At 40.7% G+C, this 19872-nt stretch overlaps 1 protein-coding gene across 5 annotated transcripts in view; it reads left to right on the top strand.

Moving 5' to 3' along the window:
- The first annotated feature begins 908 nt into the window (after nucleotides 1-908).
- LOC130177766 (abl interactor 2-like) overlaps nucleotides 909-19872 on the top strand; it is a 29514-nt gene continuing 10550 nt past the window's right edge. Inside the window, exons 1-5 of one of the 5 annotated variants that reach the window (XM_056389707.1) lie at nucleotides 914-1198; nucleotides 10313-10480; nucleotides 15568-15744; nucleotides 16267-16284; nucleotides 17565-17668. In XM_056389707.1, the coding sequence (XP_056245682.1) occupies nucleotides 1082-1198; nucleotides 10313-10480; nucleotides 15568-15744; nucleotides 16267-16284; nucleotides 17565-17668 (584 nt within the window). In that variant the 5' untranslated portion in view covers nucleotides 914-1081. Of the gene's footprint in view, nucleotides 1199-10312; nucleotides 10481-15567; nucleotides 15745-16266; nucleotides 16285-17564; nucleotides 17669-19872 lie in introns of all 5 variants that reach the window. The other 4 variants (XM_056389708.1, XM_056389704.1, XM_056389709.1 and 1 more) reach the window with 4 other exon arrangements.

Below are 19872 nucleotides of genomic sequence, written 5' to 3'. Positions count from 1 at the left end.
TGTTCAGCATCAGAGTCAACCCTACAGGTCAAGGTCCAGTCAGAGAACTAAGCTGTAATTAATCAAATTCCCACATTTTGGCTTGTTGGTGGCAACAATCATCTTTGTTAAACCCATCTTTGTTAAACAAAATGTGTTAAATTTCCTCAAAACTTGCTGTCCTGTAGGGTTTTCCTCCAACGCCATGTTGTCACTAATCATTTTTTGCCCCAGTACGATCATGAAACAGGTATTAAATTCATAAAAAAGATCTTTACAAGTGTAAAATTCAACTTGGACAAACCTGCAGAAATCCATTAGATGAAGGTTTGCCTTCTTCAGAGAGGAGGAGGAGGAGGGCTGCCAGCACTGTTACTTTATACTTCACTACATTGCAGAGGGAAATATTTTGTATATAAAACTGATTAACTCATTATATGTTTTACATATAAAAAGAAACAAACTAAAGCTGTCAGATAAATGTAGGAGAGTAAAAGTATAAATTACCATTTAAATACCTAAGACAAATACAAGCACCTCAAAATTGTACTTCAGTGCAGTATTTAAAAATACTTAAAATGTGATTAGTCACATCCCACCACTGGTTGTCAGTCATTAGCAAAAGTTACTGCAGGATGTTAATGTGGTAACTTGACAAATTTGTTATGAATTACAGTGTCAGACAAATATCAGTTACATGGACATATATACCGTTTGTCATCATGTGTTTAAGCTAAACATCACTATTACTATTGTGAAGTCAGTGTCATGAACCTTGTCCCAGTTTTCACAGCTGTTGTCAGGTGATGTAAATGTGTGAAAATATTTCCCCCTGAAAGTTGCATAAAATGGAAATCCTCAAGTAAAGTCAAACTTTACTTCTTAAGTACAGTTCTCGAGTGAATGAGCACAGATTTTGGCTCCAGCTTCTCCTCATCCCTGGGAAGTGACATCTCATCGACTCCAGTGTGACAGAAAATTCCCACTTTCCGAGTTTGTTCTCGTCGTGAGCTGAGATTTCCCACAGCTCCTGAAGGCAGCAGGATGCGTCCGGTCAGCTCGCGCCGCAGCCGTTAGTTTAGTAGTAAAGAACCATGTAAAGATGGCGGAGCTACAGATGCTGCTGGAGGAAGAAATTCCTGCGGGACGGAGAGCGTTACTGGACAGCTTCACCAACCTGGAGAGAGTGGCGGAATACTGCGAAAGCAACTATGTCCAGGTACGTGCGAGTGTTTAAACACCTAGGTGTGTAGAAGACAAGTCAGATAACATGTCGGGGTATAGTATTAGCAGGGAGTGGGCGTTTTTGAGAGGGGAGTGATGGAATGACTGTAACAAGCCCCGCTATGTTACCGTTAGCTTTTGTATAAAAGATAAAACTCACGCCGAATCCAATTTAAAAACTGGTTTTTTTTTTTTTACGGCTGAACATCTTGAACTTTGAAGCTAATTCGGCTGACAAATAATCCACCAAATACTAACAGTTCTTGAGAAAAATAAACTTTTCTAACTGGTTTGCACAGCACCGCCGCGTACTGTGCTGTGCTGTGGTGAAACGTGACTGTTGGAATGTAATTTAATTAAGTTAGTTATAAAAGTTGACATTTTACTCAATATTGTGTATAATTGGTGTATTGCTAGCGTCCCGAATGAAAGAGAGATTCGTGTTTATTCATAAAATGTCTTTAAACATGTTCTACAAGCGATGTGACATGTGTAGATAAGCAGGTAAAACAAAATATGGAGATGTTTCTATGGGAGTTTGGCGAGACACTAGTTTCAGCCGTTTCTCCAATTAGTAGAAAAGGATGACCCAGTTAAAACTTACTCCATCAACAGAAAATTAATTGGCAACTATTTGCCAGTTGATTATTACTTAATTGACAGTAAAAAAGCTTTTCAGTTGTGATGATTTGCTGCTTTTCTTTGTCATATTTGATTGTCAATGGAATATTTGGGCTTTTGGTCAAATAAAATAAGCATTATTTTGGGGGATTATAGCAGGAACTTTTCACACAAAGTTGTTTTAAATCTGGTTTCAGTCCAGTCACTGGAGTGGTGTGGACATGGGTGGTCCAACCTCCTATGGGGCCTTAGGGCAAAGATTTGTTTTTTGGGCCTCTATTGACCCCGACTATTCATGGCAGTTTCATAATTTCCCTATGCATCCAGAAACCTACCAGGAGTCTAGAGCTGAAATGATCAGTTCATTGATCAATTAGTTGATTAGCAGGAAATTAAGTGAGACAAAGTTTGATGGATGATTAACTGCCAAAAATGCAACAACAAAAAAAGGAAAAGAAAAAAAAGGCCTGTGTGATGTGAGTATTTGCATAGTTTTCTGTGATAATAAACTCAACATCTTTGACTTGGAATTATATAAAACTTGCCAGATGTTTTTTCTGTGAAAATAAAAGCAATTTGATCAATATAAACTAAAACAAACTAGATCTTGCACAGTTCCTCTGCAAGATGGAAGATGGAGAATTTGTCACATTTGATTGATTGGACTTTAGTTGTACAAGCTTCTCACAGATTTGTGATTAATCAAATTATTTGGACCCTAATGATGTGGAGTCAATCTGGGGCTTTAAGTTCCTCAACAGTTTCCCACTTTCCCCAGTTGGCAATCCATTCGTGGGTATGGATGGGTACCTGGCATAGAAAACATCTCTTTTAGAGGAAAATATAAATTATTACTTTACTGGTAATTATAGATTTTGAGTAAATGTGGTCTCAGCCTTAGAAGAATGACAAAAATCTACTGAAATTCAAATTTACTGAAGCGGTGTGGCCAAGAAGAGTGAAATTTGTGAAAAGTTAAGTTTTTAGTTTTTATTTTAGTTCAAGTTTATTTATTTTTTGGTTTTGGTTATCTTAAAAATGGTTAGTTACTGGTTAATAATGAACCTTCTCATCCTCATTATATAATCTGCTCATGGTGTTTGATGTTACGTTATGAATGAAAAGAGAAAGTACTCGTCGGCATTGTGGGTGAAATAATCCCTCCAGGCTCTGCAGTGGACAGAGTGAGTTTGTGCAGGCGATCCCCGAGGTTCTGTCGGCTTGTTTAGTCACCTATCATCGCTCCTCTGCAGGGCCACTGTAACTCCTCTCTCCTAAATAACATGGTCGAGTTGAGGGCTGCAACACTTTCTGAATCAGTCAATGTATAAGTCAGAAGACGGTGAATAATGTCCATTATCAGATCCCAAGATGAGATCTTCAATCGTCTTTTTTTGTTGTATGTCAAACAGTGGTAATTCAAAGAAATGAATAGATGAATTAATTGAATTTTATAATATAATATCTTATATATATTATATATGTCATGCCATCTCGTCATGGCATTATAAGATATCTTTAAACCAAACAAGGCACCAGCACCACACAAACAAATAATTAGTTAAAGAATTCTGGAATTATTTAATATTCTTGCTTGAAAATGGCTTTAACGGTTAATCAATTATCCAAATAGTTGCCGATTAATCGTCTGTTGATCACCTTTTGTTTCAGTCCTGGTTATGTGAGACATCCAGTGATGATCAGCACGTTCGGCTTACAGGAGAAAATCTTATTTACATATTAACACAGCTAGATAGCTGTTTACCAGGCTGCCATCATTCTCCTTGGCTGGTTCATGGAGACATGAATGCAGCGTGTGTGTGTGTGTGTGTGTGTGTGTGTGTGTGTGTGTGTGTGTGTGTGTGTGTGTGTGTGTGTGTGTGTGTGTGTGTGTGTGTGTGTGTGTGTGTGTGTGTGTGTGTGTGTGTGTGTGTGTGTGCGCGCAGTTCATACGTGGGCAGGCAAGGCTGTTATGGACAACTGTTCCCCCTCAGTCGGCTCTAAACACACACCTGTTCATCTCCACATTTCATATTCATCTCATTTCTGTGTGTGAATCTCACTGTCAGTCACCAGAACAGGCTGCGTTAGCCGTCTGTCCTCTCTAAGGTTTGAGGACCCTTTAATTAACATTTAATAATGAAGGAATGATTGAACAGATTTTCCCCCTTTTCTTTCTTTACTTAATTCTTTCTTCCTTTCTCCGTCCTGTTCTGATGTTTCTTTCGTCCCTTCCGGTCTCTATCCTTTGTCCATTTGTCCATTTTTCCTTGAAATAACTCACAACAACGTCCTCTGTCTCTGTAGCAGTAACTCTGTCCTCTCAGCCATCAAACCGCGTCTTCTCAAGAAAACACAACTCTTTTCTCCTTCATTAATTCATGTCCAAACGGGGCTAAACAGCTCAGGACCCAGTGGATGGCCTACATTCCCCCTGCAGCAGATGAGGGGAGCTGTTACATAACCCCAGTAGTGCTGTTGATCCTGTTTTATGGGCTAAATATTTGGATTCAGGCTTGACCCATGTTAAGCTGTACTTGGCTGTGTGACCCCCTCCTGGGTACAGTGGCCACAGCGATCTCAGACTGTGGGGATTAAATCTGTCTGGATGTATTTAATGTGGGGCAGCTGCTCGCCATTATACTGTTAATGATACTTTTCATATCAATATGAAAAACTGCCAAATACTGAGGCATTCAATGATTGGTCAGAAAGTTCCTGATCTATTAACAATTAGGATATGTCTTTGCAGGACTGTTGCCATGGTTAGTCAACTAATCGATCAGTCAATTGTCAGAAAATTGGTCAGGGACTATTTTGATGATCAGTTTTTTGAGCAAGAATAACAAACATCCTGGTTTCATATCTTCAAATGTTCTGATTTATTGATTTTATCTGATTTGTATGTCCTTTTAGACAGAAGGGTTTTTTGGGTTTTGGACTGTTGGTTGACCAAAACAGATCAGAAGTTTTCAGTTGATCAGGAAAATAATCATCAGATTAATCAATAATGAAATACTGAATACTGAAAATAACTCTTAATCGTAACTATGATAAAGATTTTTGCCTAAAACTTCTAACTAGCCTTAACTCGGAGAGTTTAATGTGTTAAACATCCAGTCTCCTAACATTGTTTCTATCTGATTGTCTATTTTAAACCCTGTGTTCATGTAGGAGTCCAGGTGGTCCAATATAACACCACCCACACCTCCACTGTGTGCTGTAACTGAAGCTGCATGTTACACAGTCATCTCTTCTTTTCTATAGAGAAACCTGGAATATATATGTTTGTTAGAATATAAAGAAGTTGGTGAACGTGATGTGAACTGAAGCAGGAAGACGAGTCGAACCTCTGCCTCCGTTAGTCAACATTCATTTTTCATAAAACACAACTTGGGATTTGAACATTTGTGCGTTTTCTCCACTGAGGCCCCTGAGCAGCACTGAGCATGTGCAGACACCCCCACTCCCCCGGTCTCGTCCCGCTTTGTTCCCTCTGGGTCCTCCACAGCTGGTACCAGTTAGCTGTCAGCAGAGGTAGTCGTAATGTAACTCGACCTCCTGCTGCTCATTGAAAACACATGGTACCACTGCAGGAGGCAGGACGTGGACACTGGCCGCGTGTGTGTGTGTGTGTGTGTGTGTGTGTGTGTGTGTGTGTGTGTGTGTGTGTGTGTGTGTGTTTTGAGTTGGAAACCATGGCGATTGGTTTTCCAGTTGAAGGAGTATCAGCCTCCACCTTCAGGGTTGGTGCCAGGAACAGCTCCTGCGGGGGCGAAACAGGCTGAGCACTTGGAAAGATGGGTTTGTGATCAGAAGTTTGGCAAACCGGCTGATCACGTGTTCACGCTGACATTATGTCACATTCTTCTGCTAAAGCAAAACTCCTCTTTAATTTGTTCTGTGTTCTCTGATATTAAGCTCGTTCTAACAGTTATTTACTGGGTGTCTGGAAAAGTCTTAAAAAGCTCTGAATGCAGTTCCCTCGGACAGATTCCTGAAGAGTTATAAAAAATCTTTAATTTCATTCACAAAGGCCTCGATTCATTTTTCTTGCCTGCTCTGGACAGTAACATTAGTTGGCTGTTAGAGGACCGTGGTTTTGTGTCTCTTTAGTCTTTTAACTGAACTCTGTGACTTTCAAACCAGAAATATTGACTGTAACTTCATACAGAGGCTCTGGTCTAGGGGCCCTGTGACCTTGTGGACCCCCGGGCCTGTGCCCTGCTCAGTGATCCATCCACAGGTCCAGGTCCTGTTAATTTATCAATTATATCACTAGGGATTATTGTTATATACAGCTGGGAAGTCCTGGCCAAAGAAGTGATAAAAATATGAGTGGTTTCCATTATTATTCTACCACTATGAATAAAAATATTGAATTTCATTCTGTCTCGTATTAAAAGGTCTAAAAAATTTTTAAATGTTTATTTGGTGAATGTTAAAGAAACCCTGATTTAACATTTGGCAAATGCAGATGACTCTACCTGCCTCATCTGTATCTGCAGCAGTTAGTAATGTCCTACATTTCAAGAACCAGAGGAGAGCACCAACAAACAACTGATCACCAACAATATTTCATTAAAAAATGTTAATATAAGTTGCAGCCAATCTGCTGATTATTGTCTCGATGACATTCAAAACATTTTAAATCACATAACACAGAAACTAACAGCAAACGTTCACATGTGAGAAGCTGGAGCTGCAGGATGTTGATTGATGAATGATTCACTGATCATCAGTATATCTATATTTACTGTAAATGGACTAGTCAAATAATTGATTAATGGTTTCAGCTCTAATGTGAATGATTTCTTATGAATTTGAAGTGGGAATAACTAACTGTAGCAGGCATCACACACACACACACACACACACACACACACACACACACACACACACACACACACACACACGCTCTCTCTCTGACAGAGGGACCTGTCCTTGTATGGTAAAAGCTGTTGGCCGTTGGTGGCTGTCTCTCTCTGAAAGAAGGTACAAACAGACCTTTGTGTGTGTGTGTGTGTGTGTGTGTGTGTGTGTGTGTGTGTGTGTGTGTGTGTGTGTGTGTGTGTGTGTGTGTGTGTGTGTGTGTGTGTGTTTTAGACGAGTGGTTCAGACTGGGGACTTGTTGGACCAGGTTCAAAGCTGGAGAGAATGGCACTTGTAAAGAGTTATGAAGTGTGTCTCAATCTAACACACACTCAGATTCTCCTCTGTCACACACGTCCACGCATGGTCGGTAAGTAGACGCCATGTGACTGACAAGTCTGTAATTTGCAGGTGTAGAAAACACACACACACACACACTGATCTGCTTGTACCTCTCAGTGTCTTAGACAAGCTACAAACATTTATTACAGACAGTCTTTAATGCAGAGGTTTTAGTGTTTCAGCTGAACCTGTATTAATGATGCCACAATTTTCTTCCATTCCATTTTTTTTTGATACACGGTATGTAACATGAAAAACCTGTGAAAACATTTATCTGACCTGAAGGTGACGTCTTCAAGTGTCTCGTTTTGTCCAAAACCCCCAAATATTCATTTTACAATGACATAAAACAAAGAAAAGCAGCAAATCTTCTGTTTTAGAGGCTGAAATCTGCTATTATTTGGCTCTTTTTACTATTTTTGTTTGAAAAAGTACAGATCAATCGATTATGAGAATGGTCACCAATTATTTTTCTGTTTTGTTTGTATTTGCATTGTAACAGCAGGATAAAAATTAACAGCAGGAATTTTCTATATAAAGTCCGTCTTCATTAGAAAAGAGGTCAGAGGAATCTGAGCGTGCATATGATTCCATGTAGATCTGATCTGATTCATGTACATGAAGCTCATATATTTAGTCTGAATTAGGGAAAAAAGCAGCAGTGTGTGTGTGTGTGTGTGTGTGTGTGTGTGTGTGTGTGTCGCTCTGCCCTATCCTCAGGCCAGAGGAGGCAACCCTCCAACTAGGTCACTGCTAACAGAACATCAGATGGCTGATGGGAAAGAGAGAGAGATATAAGGATGATGTGATGAAGATAGGAGGGAGAGGAGAGAGAGTGTGGAGAAAAACTGAACAGACGAGGAGGGAAGAATAGAAAAAGAGGTGGGCAGAGAATAGAACAGCAAGAGAATAAAAGGAGGTAGAGGAGAGATGAAAATGAGATGAAACAAGGGTAAAACTGGACTGAAAAGATTTACAGCTTTTCATCAATGTGTTTCTTCTCTGTGAACAGAAAAAACTCCCAGAGCAAAGTCCAAACCTGAGGAGAGGAGCCAGTGTTCCCTCATAACACCAGTGTTTCTTATACATTGATTTATTTTCGCAGACTGACATAATATCAACATTGACCGAAACTCATTGATTATACTATTTCAAATTGGTAAAATCTTATTTCATTGTAGATTCGCTCAGCCCCTCCTGTCTTTTAGTCAGACTGACCATTGGGGGCGGGGGGAGAAATCCCACTCCCAGTGGGCCATGAAAAAAATACATAAATTACTGTGTCTTTACTGGCCTTCTCTGTGTGCCTGTCATTCAGGGTGCGCAGAGCTGCTCTGTGTGGTCCAGGTCTGGGCTCACTGGCCAATAACAACATCTAATCAACCCTCTCCAGGCAGACCTGGCTTGAGGCAGATTTGTTTTCATATCCAAATATGAAATCAGATAAATTAATCAATAAACAATGTAGGATTCCTATCTGTTTGCTCGTCATGGAGGCTGTTTTTACAAAGGTAGATTTTCTGTTATTAGTCTGTCAGGTGAAGACAGTTTGTCTGAACTGATAGACACTTTAAGACACAGGGACAGGGGAACTAAAATGATAGAGTTGTTTAATTATTTCATTCATTATCAAGCAGAAGTGCCAAATGTGTGTGTTCATGTGTGAAAATCAGTCAGCAGTAACTTTATTTACATTTTCACTGGAGTGTGTCTGAACTCTTCATTTATCATTTATCTCGTCGTCCTGATCTAACAACATGAAAGATGCTCTCAATAACACTGAGTCACTTTAAACAGTGCTCACACACACTCATGACATTGCATCTGGCCAATCAGAATCAAGCGTTTCCTTTAGCCTTTAAACAGTATAATCAATACATTTGATGGAGTATTGTTGTGTTGTCTGAGCTCTGACTGTGGATGTAGGGCTGTGGGTCACTCCGGCCTGTGACACCAACTGTGTGTGTGTTTGTAGCCTGTTGTTCAGGTTTGCACAGAACTCACTGTACGTTACAGTGTGTGTGTGTGTGTGTGTGTGTGTGTGTGTGTGTGTGTGTGTGTGAAAGAGGGATACACATGGGTGTCAGTGTGTTTCTTGTCAACCTCAGGCATGAACGAGTTTGCACTGACCTACATCATGCTTCAGCAAACACACACACAGACACACACACACATTCACACACACACACACACACACACACACACACACACACACATCAATGCATCTCCTTATGCCTTGCTGTATTATGTACACATTCAGTATAGCTGCAGACACACAGTTACTCACACACATGGTTACACATACACACACATATACACACAGACACACACATACACACATACACACATACACACACACACACACATACACACACACACACACACAGACACACACGCTAGTCTTACTATATTTGTTATTTGTAGGGACCTGTCACTGACAAGCACACACACACACACACACACACACACACACACACACTCACACAGTCCCTCTGTCTTGCTAAAATGCTGAATGTGACACTCCAGCACAAATCATAGAAAATGTGTGTGTGTGTGTGTGTGTGTGTGTGTGTGTGTGTGTGTGTGTGTGTGTGTCTGTGTGTGTGTGTGCTTGTTGAGCAGAATCAATGAATGAACAAGCCAATGTGATTCACCTGTGACCTGTGATTGACCTCTGGAGCAGAAACACACACACACACTGTAACATACAATGAGTTCTGTTTAAACCTGAAACATTTTTTTTTAATTAGTTGATGGAAAATTAATCAGCAACGATTCTGGTAATTGAAAAATGTTGTTGTTTGTAATTGTTGGTTCAAGCGTCTGAGTTTGAGTATTTACTGTTTTTCTCCTTTTCCTTTTTATATGGTGAATCTCTTCAGACAGAGCAGAGTAGAAACACACTGAACCTGTGAAACTGGAAATGTTTTAAAAGCTTCATGATGAGCAGATAAAAATTTGCTGGAGAAAATCTAATATCTGGAAGAGCAAATAAAAGTAAATAAAAAAGAAACTAATAAAATGACCTGGAATGAGGGGGTTGAATATAAAATTACATAGGAAATGTAAAATTTAATTTGTTTATATTTCTATCTGTTCTCAAGGGATTATGGGTAACCCTTGATGTCAGATGCTGTGGTGGAAATCTCAGTTTGGATTAGCATGTTAGCATGTTGTTTTGTTGGTGTCTGTCAGGTTGTTACTTCTCTGGTTTCTTCTGCGTATGTGAACACACTGCTGCTCCTTATTAATCTGTGTGTGTCTTTCCCCGCAGTCTGCAGACAAGCAGCGAGCGCTGGAGGAGACCAAGAGTTACACCACCCAGTCTCTGGCCAGCGTCGCCTACCTCATCAACACGTTGGCCAACAACGTGCTGCAGATGCTGGACATCCAGGCCTCGCAGCTCCGCCGCATGGAGAGCTCCGTCAACCACATTTCACAGGTCGGTGCTGAGACCAGAAGAATGTCAGTGTGGTTGGTTTTTAAACTACTCATCTAATTTCAGAAAAATTATTATTTTGCAAACTCCTGGGCTTCTGAAACCCTTTGAAAATCACAAAGATTTCTAAACACAACAGCTGAAAAGTTGTTTTCCTTCCTCATGATAAACTGAGAGTCAAGATTTCCCTCCACCTCCACAAACTTTTGTTTTTAAATCTGAGGTCTGTCTGTCAGCATGCATGAAGAATGAGCACATGCTCCATAAAATCATATGTACAGTGTTACTCATAGTGAGAGAGCACAATATGTAATCATGTACGCATGCAAGCACATTTATGTTCAGCGTTCTGCTCTCCCCACTGTGTAATGCTGAGAGCAGCAGCCCAGAAATCCTCTCAGGACGAGTCTGCACTTAAAGAGAGAGTGCAACAGTGCTAAACTGCAGAACGCTAAACTGACATGAAAAAGGGTCTGGAGTGTTGAAATCTAGTCGTTTTTCCCCTGACTGCTCACAAGGGTCTGGTAAATATGGGTTATGATGGCAAAGTGTGACAGTGTGAAAGTTGTCTCTGGTTGTGATGAACCTGCAGAGAATCTGCAGCTCAATCTGCAGCTCCACTCGCCTTCACACAGCTTTACCGTGAGTTTCAGCTCATTGTTTATCTGTGTGGACACAACTTTACTGCTCTGGTTCATTCTCTCCGCTCTCATATTGTCGTTTCTGGCTGCAGCAGCAGCTTTTTTCAGAACGTAGTGGAGCATTTAGCAGCTAAACAGCCAGATATTTCCCTCAGGAGCTGGTGGAGACCAAACACAGAGCTAAAAGAGAGCGAGGGAACACTGGACTGAGATTCATCAGCTGGATGAACGATCATGTTGTTCTGTGTTTGCTGGATGTAGAAATAAGAAATAAGCAACTGTTTGTTAACAAGTTGAAAGAGAAACTTATATAGAGTACAACAGCACTGGGACTTTTAACTACATGTATCACTCCGCTGTACATGTGTTCTATTCACTGCTAATTAGTGTTACATTAACGGTCGTTATCTATCTTAGATTGTAACCAACTTTGAAAAGATGAATATTAAATTGAATTAAATGATGTCTGGTCGTCAGAAGAGGATGAAGGGAAGGTAGCGTGTAAAAAATTTGCAATGTAGCGCGTAGGTCAGGAAAATGTTTATGTGTTGCGTTGCTTAGCAACAGTCCAGTACCAGTCCAGCTGCAGAAGTATTTGTGTTGACATCGCCAAATAAATGATGAAATAAACAAACAAATAATAATCTGTTGTTGCTGAATACTGTTAACTAATGCGGCGTCATACTTACGACCCAATCACAGCCGTACTGATATTCAGGAAACATCACTCCTGTGAATCTGGGTTATTTGATGGAAAGATACCAGCTGGGTTGTATTCCTTTAAACCAATATACTATGATATGTAAGTACCTGGTCCAAGTGTCCGGTCACTGTCACCTCAAGTCCCCAGAGTCTTGCAGCAGTTAGTCAGTAAAACTAAAGGTGTGATGATAAATGATGTTCAACACACTGAACTGTAAGTCTGACTTTGGTAACGCAGAGGATGAACTGTATCGTAGCTCTGGTCTTTCATGAACTCCTGCAGAGTGGTGAGTGCAGCAGATTCCAACAGCCAGAGACTCAACACACACACAGACAGTCAGAAAACCTGATCAGTGCTGGAATCAAGTCGACAGGGAGGTTGTTAACCAGGGTTCTCCATGTTCCATTTAAACATTATTTCCTGACTCAAAAGCAAGACACTGGTGTAAAAGTAAACATGGTTATCGAGCGTATTTACATGGGCAGGAGAATCCTGTATGGACAAGGAATGTGGTTTCTCCTGCAGGGTTCCTCTAAACCCCTTATAACCCCTTCAAGGAATTCAGATTCAAGTTCTTTCTCACAAACACATCTAAGATATCGGGTTACTGCAGAAAGTCAGCAGGCACCAGTTACTTGGGTGCATTTAAATCCGGTGTGAGGAGACAAAGCACGAGTCCTCTTCATGTTTTTCAACCGGTCAGACAAATAAAACCACCTGTAGGAGTGATCGCACCCAACGTTGTGAAGCATCACCGGTGGTTCAATCAGGCTTACACAACACTCTGCACCCACACATCTCACACTGCAGCTTCATATTCATAAAGTGAACTCAGTTTAGGAAAAAGAAGAAGAAAGTCGCTGAACATTAAGTATCTTCACAGACGAGCTGTGTAGTGAGGACTGAAATCATAGTTTTCAGTGGTACAGAGGCTCCATTCTCCTCCTCAGACCTCTGAATAATCAGTATAATCAGTATAACACTCTGCATGCAGGGATAATGAGATGCTTCTGTCTGTGTTAGACCAGGCCTGTGATTGCACGTCATAATTACCGCTTTCTGTGCAGCGAGACACAGTCACATCTGTTATGTAGGCGAACGTTTCATGCAGCGAGGCTCCGTCTCATGAGGAACCACACTGAGATGATCTTTTATCATCCATTCTTCATTTCACGCCGGAGCAATCAGCAAACAATGTGATCATGTAACACCAAGAGGAAATCAAGACAAACGTACAGTGGATCTGCATGATGCATTCAAATGCACAAACTCAGTGCAGAACAAATGCGTCGGTAGATCATCAGTTCGTTCATGGTCTCAAACAGAGAGGATTCAGTTTGCTCTATGTGCAGTAGGTGTCCTGCTTCGTTCAGATACTGGAGCCAATTACAGAATTCCCTTCTGTAAAGATTGTCTAGTCTAGTTAACACCTTCAATGATCACAACTCTTTTCTTCTTGGGTTAATTAAAACTATCCCAACATAACAGGACGAGTGTCAAATTATTTTTCTTAAAACAGCTGTTGCAAAAGTAGAATTATGTGTGTGATCTGGAGATTCAGCGTCTCATGCGACGGGGGCCCGAAAACACAGAGGGAAAACATCTGTTGATGTCATATCGACACCATACATGCAACATTATTAACACTGACACCTTTCACTGTAGTTTGTAGTATGACACAGACATGAAATACATATATATATATGTATGTGTATATATATGTGTGTGTGTGTGTGTGTGTGTGTGTGTGTGTGTGTGTGTGTGTGTGTGTGTTGTGTGTGTGTGTGTGTGTGTGTGTGTGTGTGTGTGTGTGTGTATATATTTTTTTTTACCTTTTAGCAGCTGTATGTGGACACAGTGGGGGCCACACGTACTATATGGCCATAGCAGAAACTCAATGTAGACTAAAATTATATCATGTCAATAATTTAACAGGTGAAGGGCAGTATGCTACTGGTGCTTGCTCTCTCTCTCTCTCTCTCTCTCTCTCTCTCTCTCTCTCTCTCTCTCTCTCTCTCTCTCTCTCTCTCTCTCTCTCTCTCTGGGTGTGTGTGCTGCCCTGAATGAGGGTTTATAATGAAAAGAAATGCAACATTCGAGTACTGATGGCTGTTATTCATGACGATCTCTATGTAGAGAGATCGAGCTGCAGTAGCAGCGACGCAGCAAACACACAGCCAGTATGAACACACACACACAAACACACACACACATATACGTGCAAGGCAGGCAGTTACAGTCGGGCCGATATGGTGTTGGTCATATAATTGTAATGTAGACTGTTACTTGTGATGTTGCTGTTTAACTTTTAACCTTGTCTGGTCCAGCAGCAGCAGCAGCAGCAGCCATGAGCTGCTAAAAGCAAAGTGAAATTCATCTGAATTTATTTTCTGTTATGTGATTAATTCACTTCTCAAAGCAGCAGTTTTATCCCCTTCACCCACATACATTTCCTCTTTAATTCACCACTGAAAATACAGTTTAACACTAGTCCTGACTCCAGGCTGGAAGAACAGGTTTTCATCCATGTTAAAATGCAACACACCAAAATATCCAGTGTGAGAGCTGAGAACAGTGTGAAAATGTGTTTCTCACTCTGAGTGCATTTTGGGTTTTTAGTCAGACAGACAGTTGGACAGATGATTAATGGATCAGTGCAACAACCAGTAGATGGATCAATAACAGTTGCTGCCCAGTTTTTAAATCAAAGCTTGCAACTCTGTGAGAAAGTCTCAGTAAGCTTTTATTAAAAGGAACAAGAGGGAGACAGAGCTGTAAAACACACACACACACACACGCACAAACACACACACACACACACACACACACACCATTCAGAAAGCATTCGTACTATAATGCCATCATTTATTTTCCTGTCTGTTTCAGGCTGCAGTGTTCTGCTGCTCAATGAAATGTTCTGTTTAGACGCAGTCTGAGCATCTTAAAGACTTTTGAACGGAAAGACTTAAACTTCTCTTAATTATATCAAAGCTGTGATATTGTCAACCAATCAGCAGGCTCATTTGGCAAAGAAACGTATTTTAATGGTAAACTTATAATCCTGAAGTCATTATATCAGACCACATTCCGATAAAAATGTCAACACAAATACCTGCAGAAATTATGATGGGAATGTATAATATATAAACATTATACCTGCTAAACATTGCATGTTTGCACTGTCATTGTGAGCGTGTGGCTGTCCACTCTTAGTGTTGTTAATACTGTTTATGAAAATGTCATTTTTTCACCAGTAGCTGTTCAGTGTTGTTTACATTCTGATGTGTCTCTGTGTAGTAGTTTTCATTGTGGAGTCCAGCATCAGGGAAAGAGGCACAGTTTATTTATTCTAGTGTTACCAGGTCAAGCGACTTGTTTAAAATTATTGTAATGTTAAAACAGCTTGAGGCCCACAGTTTGTTTGTCTGCGCTGTAAACTGTTCATCAGTTGCTCTTCTTCCGCTCGAATCGTGTTTCCTGCTTTCATTGGTCATTTAGAACAAAACTCTGGGACCTGTCTTATTAAAACACACTTTATGAAGGATTATGACTTTAATGTTCTAACACCAACTTCTGCTGCACGTTAGATCGTATGATAGAAGCAACAGAAATCTGTTCTCAGATATGTGGAGTTTACTGTAAGTGTTTGTGCCGAGGATAAATCTGGTCTTTTCTGTTTGTTTTATTTAAGCCAGAGACATAAATTAGTCATTAGATTCACTCTCTCTCTGTTTTCCTCTTTTCAGACCGTCGACATTCACAAAGAGAAGGTGGCGAGGCGGGAGATCGGCATCTTGACCACCAACAAGAACACGTCCCGCTCGCATAAAATCGTCGCTCCGGCCAATCCGGAGAGACCGGTGCGCTACATCAGGAAGCCCATCGACTACAGCGTGTTGGACGACATTGGACATGGAGTCAAGGTGGTGATCATGATAGAAATTATGTTTTATAGATGTTTTCAGTGTCTCTAAATTGTCGCATTAAAAGACAGAATACAGCAATATAAAGTTTTCAACACTGAGAATAATAACGAGATTATCTCCAGAGTGATGTGATGTAAACCTGCATGTGTGTGTGCGCGGCCGAGTGTGTGACTCACTAGATATGTAGTGTGCTCTCGCAGTGTAAAACGCCAACATGTGGGACAAGCGGCGTTGATTATGTAGTGACTGTTTTTTCAAATTTCTAATTTATTTAAGTACAACTTGACATTTTTTCATGTGGAGCTGCAGCTCATGATTTCACAGCAGCTCTTCCTCTCTGACTCTTTCTCTCTGTCTGTATTTCAGCTCGTCTGTATCTCTCTCTCTCTCTGGGATGTTGTTTCTGCCTTGTGTTTCTAACAGCTGATGATGTTTGCACGAAGCTTTTACACTGACACTAACCTCTAGACAACTGTTCTCCTCTCCTCTTTCTCCCACTGCTTTCACTGACGAATTCAGTGGTTGTTGAGGTTCAAGGTAAGGATGCACAACACACCTACACACATAACAGACCTGTAACTGCGACAGGAAAAATACCACTGTAAAGCTGAGGAATGTTAATGACAAACCTCTTATTTACTAAAGCCTGTTCACACATAACATACTCAAAAAACATTGTGGTGTCACCCACCACGACTCAAGACTCAAGTGGCTGATGCCTCACATGTCCCACGCTCATTTTTACTACTCAGGAAATGGAAACACCGAATTTTCTCCTTTAGCTCAGCTCTGTAAAATGACTTCAAACAAATGGAGTGGAAATATGAATAATTAAGATACGGGATTTAGAAAACAATGTGTGGAAACTACTTTGTTGTGCACACCCAAAAGCTTCAGGCTTAAGAGAGCCTGCAGTTTTTATATGTGTGAACAGGGTGTAACTGATACTGTTATTTTAACCTAATACCAACATTGATAGGTGAGAAATAAAATCAGCCATGATTTGTGTTTTTTTATTTCTCTGCGCCGGCGACAGTCAGAGCTGGAGACATATTGTTCTCAGGTTGTCCCTCCGGACACGATATCTCAGTAATTTGGCTCAAACATTCACTTGGACTCGAGGATGAACTGATTAGATTTTGGTGATCAAAGGTCAAAGGTCAAGGTCAGTGTGACCTCACAAAACAATTTTTAGCCATTACTCAAGGCTTCACACAGAAATTATGACAAAATCTCACACAAATGGTTCATATTTTATGACTCTGGATAAACAGGGATGTGACCTGGAACTAGTCTGAGTGGCGGAGGGATACGACCACGAGGCGTTAATTTTAGTTTTAAATGCACATGACACAATTATTTTGATAAGGGGCTCTTAAAATTTGGATATTAAAGAACCGGGACCATGTGACTGATTGGAGCATTTTACAGTTGAAAAATAAACCTGTCAGCGCCCCCTGGTGGATAAACTCACCAACATACAGCACTGTGCAAACGCTTTAGGCACCAACAGTAAAGATACTTTCTAAAATAATCCCATAAATCGTTTTTATTTATTGATTGACTTCATACAGAGTGAAGTGAAGAGAAAAACTATCAATCAGATAAATATTTGTCTTTAAAACAGCAGCAGCAGGTTGTTTAGAGGATCTTTGAGAACTTGCCACAGTTCCTCTGTGGATTTCTGAAGATGGTTCAAATGACTCGAATCAGACGCCTGCTGATGGTGTTGCATGATGGATAAGAATATAAACATCTAAAACGGTCTGAGGTGAGGACTTACCTTTGCTTGTGTGTTTGTGTGTGTGTTTCCACAGGTGAACGGCCAGCAGAACATGAAACTAGGAGGCGGTCTGTCCCGGTCCAACCCCCCCACCCAGAAACCGCCCAGCCCTCCGAGGGCAGGCAAGGGCATCTTAGGGTATGTAACATACACACACTCCCATGCATCCTTTTACAGTGGCAGGACAAAGTCTGATGAAGATCTAAACTCTTCATGCTCATCAACTCCTCTTCCTCCTCAGTCTTCTGAGATCTTTGTTGTGAGGCCTGTTTCACAACAACTGATGTTTCTCTAACGTTTGAGTGTTTTTATGTCGCCATGCCGACGAGTCAGAGCAGGAGCCATAGTGTTTTCAGGTTGTGCGTCCATACGTCCCATTCTTGTGAACGCGATATCTCTGTAACACCTTGATGGAACTTCCTCAAATTTGGCACAAACATTCACTTCACTCAAGGATGAACTGATCAGATGTTGGTGGTCAGCTGATCCTTTTTCTCCGTGGGTTTTTTTTTTGTTTGTTGTTTGTGTTTCTTGGAAATGGAGAACAGTGCAGATATATCCACCTTCACAGCTGTACAGATGTGTTGTTCTTTGCATTGACTTAGAAATAAGTCGTGTGTGAATGTGTTGCAGTGTGTGTGTGTGTGTGTGTGTGTGTGTGTGTGTGTGTGTGTGTGCGTGTGTTTTGTCTCTTGGGGAAGGACGGAGCATCCTGCGGCAAACTTATTACAGATTTGACCCGGCAGAGGGGGATGACATCACACACACACACACACACACACACACACACACACCACACACACACACACACTGAAACACAGCGCTCAGAGGAATAACGTCATGCGTTGTGAAAGCTTGTTGTTCTCTCTCCTCAAACATCTAGGTCACCCAGCTGTATCTCTCCTTATCTTCATCTTTGCTCCTCTCTTTCTCTTATTGTCCTATTTTCCTCTCTCTCCTCCTTCGTTCTCTCTGTTCTTCTCACTTCAACCACCTCACTTCCTTTGTGCCCTTCTCTCTCTCTCTCTGTCTCTCTTCACTGCAGCTCTGATCCTCTCTTCCTCCCTCTCTCTCTGGTACTGCAGCATCTAGATGTTGTGAGGTCAAAGGTCGTGTGTTTATTTGAAGCAATAGTTCAACATTTTGGGAAATAACAGTTTTCTCAAGATTATTAGGAACTTAAAAGCTACAAATATGTTAAGTTAGACGTTTGTACATGCTACTGTTGTTTTGTAATTAGTGTATTCCAACCCCCTTTCTATTTTTATTACAACATAAAGATCATTTAAAACTCTAACCACCAAAAAATCATTTACCATTATAATAATAAGACAAACACTGTATTCATCCTCAATATATATGAATAAAATGTTTAATTAAACAATAAAATATATATATTTTAAAATGCGTATTCATTGTCCTATATATTCATGATGATAAATAAATTCACCAATTTACGCCTCTACATGAGACATAGACATTATTGAGCATTAAATGGAGGAACATAAAATCAGACATGTGAGTGGAATCAATCTGAGCTGATATTTCCCAAAAATGTGCAGCTGTTCATTTAAAATCCCAGTGTTGGAGCTTTAAATCATTACAATACTTAGTGTGTGTGTTGGTGTTTGTGTGTCGGCACCACCTGGTCCCCCTGTTGGATGTGTCAGTGCTTCTTCCTGTTACATGTAACCTGCTGATCAGAAGCTGTGTCTGCATGATGGATCTTAATTATGAGGCAGAGATGAAAGTGTCGAAGCATCAAACTGTCTGAAGATTTGAAGTGAAAAAAACGTAGAAGTAAAAATGACAGTGATGTTCAGAATAAGACGAGAACGAGAGAGAGAGCTGGAGTTTGTTGGAAGGAGGGAACAGAAGCAGTTGGGAGGAACTGAGTCCATCTGTCCCTGCGTCACCGCACACACACACACACACACACACACACAAATGTGCACGCAGAGATGAGGCACAAACACACAGCAGTGGGTTGGCATCACGCTGCAACCAACAGGCCAAGTCCTTCTGTCAGTACATACACTCAAACAACAACAACAACAACAACCCAGACTCACACTCACACATGAATCTCACTGGCTCTCTGTTCTAATTCCTGTTTTTATGTTTAGTTACATGTTACAGAAACGATCATCACCACAGGCTCCACTCATCATGCTGTTCAGTATTGATTTTAAATCACTCTATTAAGGTGTAATTATGTTTTTTTTGTGTGTGTGTTTTGCTTTAATAATCACTTTCAGTCGCTGTTCAGTCGAGGGAGAAATCTTCATCCTGAATGAATCTCACTCTCTGGTTTTTGTCTTCAGCGTGGTTTTGGTTTTTCT

This window comes from Seriola aureovittata, chromosome 11 (assembly GCF_021018895.1).
Source record: "Seriola aureovittata isolate HTS-2021-v1 ecotype China chromosome 11, ASM2101889v1, whole genome shotgun sequence".
Lineage (NCBI taxonomy): Eukaryota > Metazoa > Chordata > Actinopteri > Carangiformes > Carangidae > Seriola > Seriola aureovittata.
This window is presented reverse-complemented; position numbering and strand designations above follow the sequence as displayed.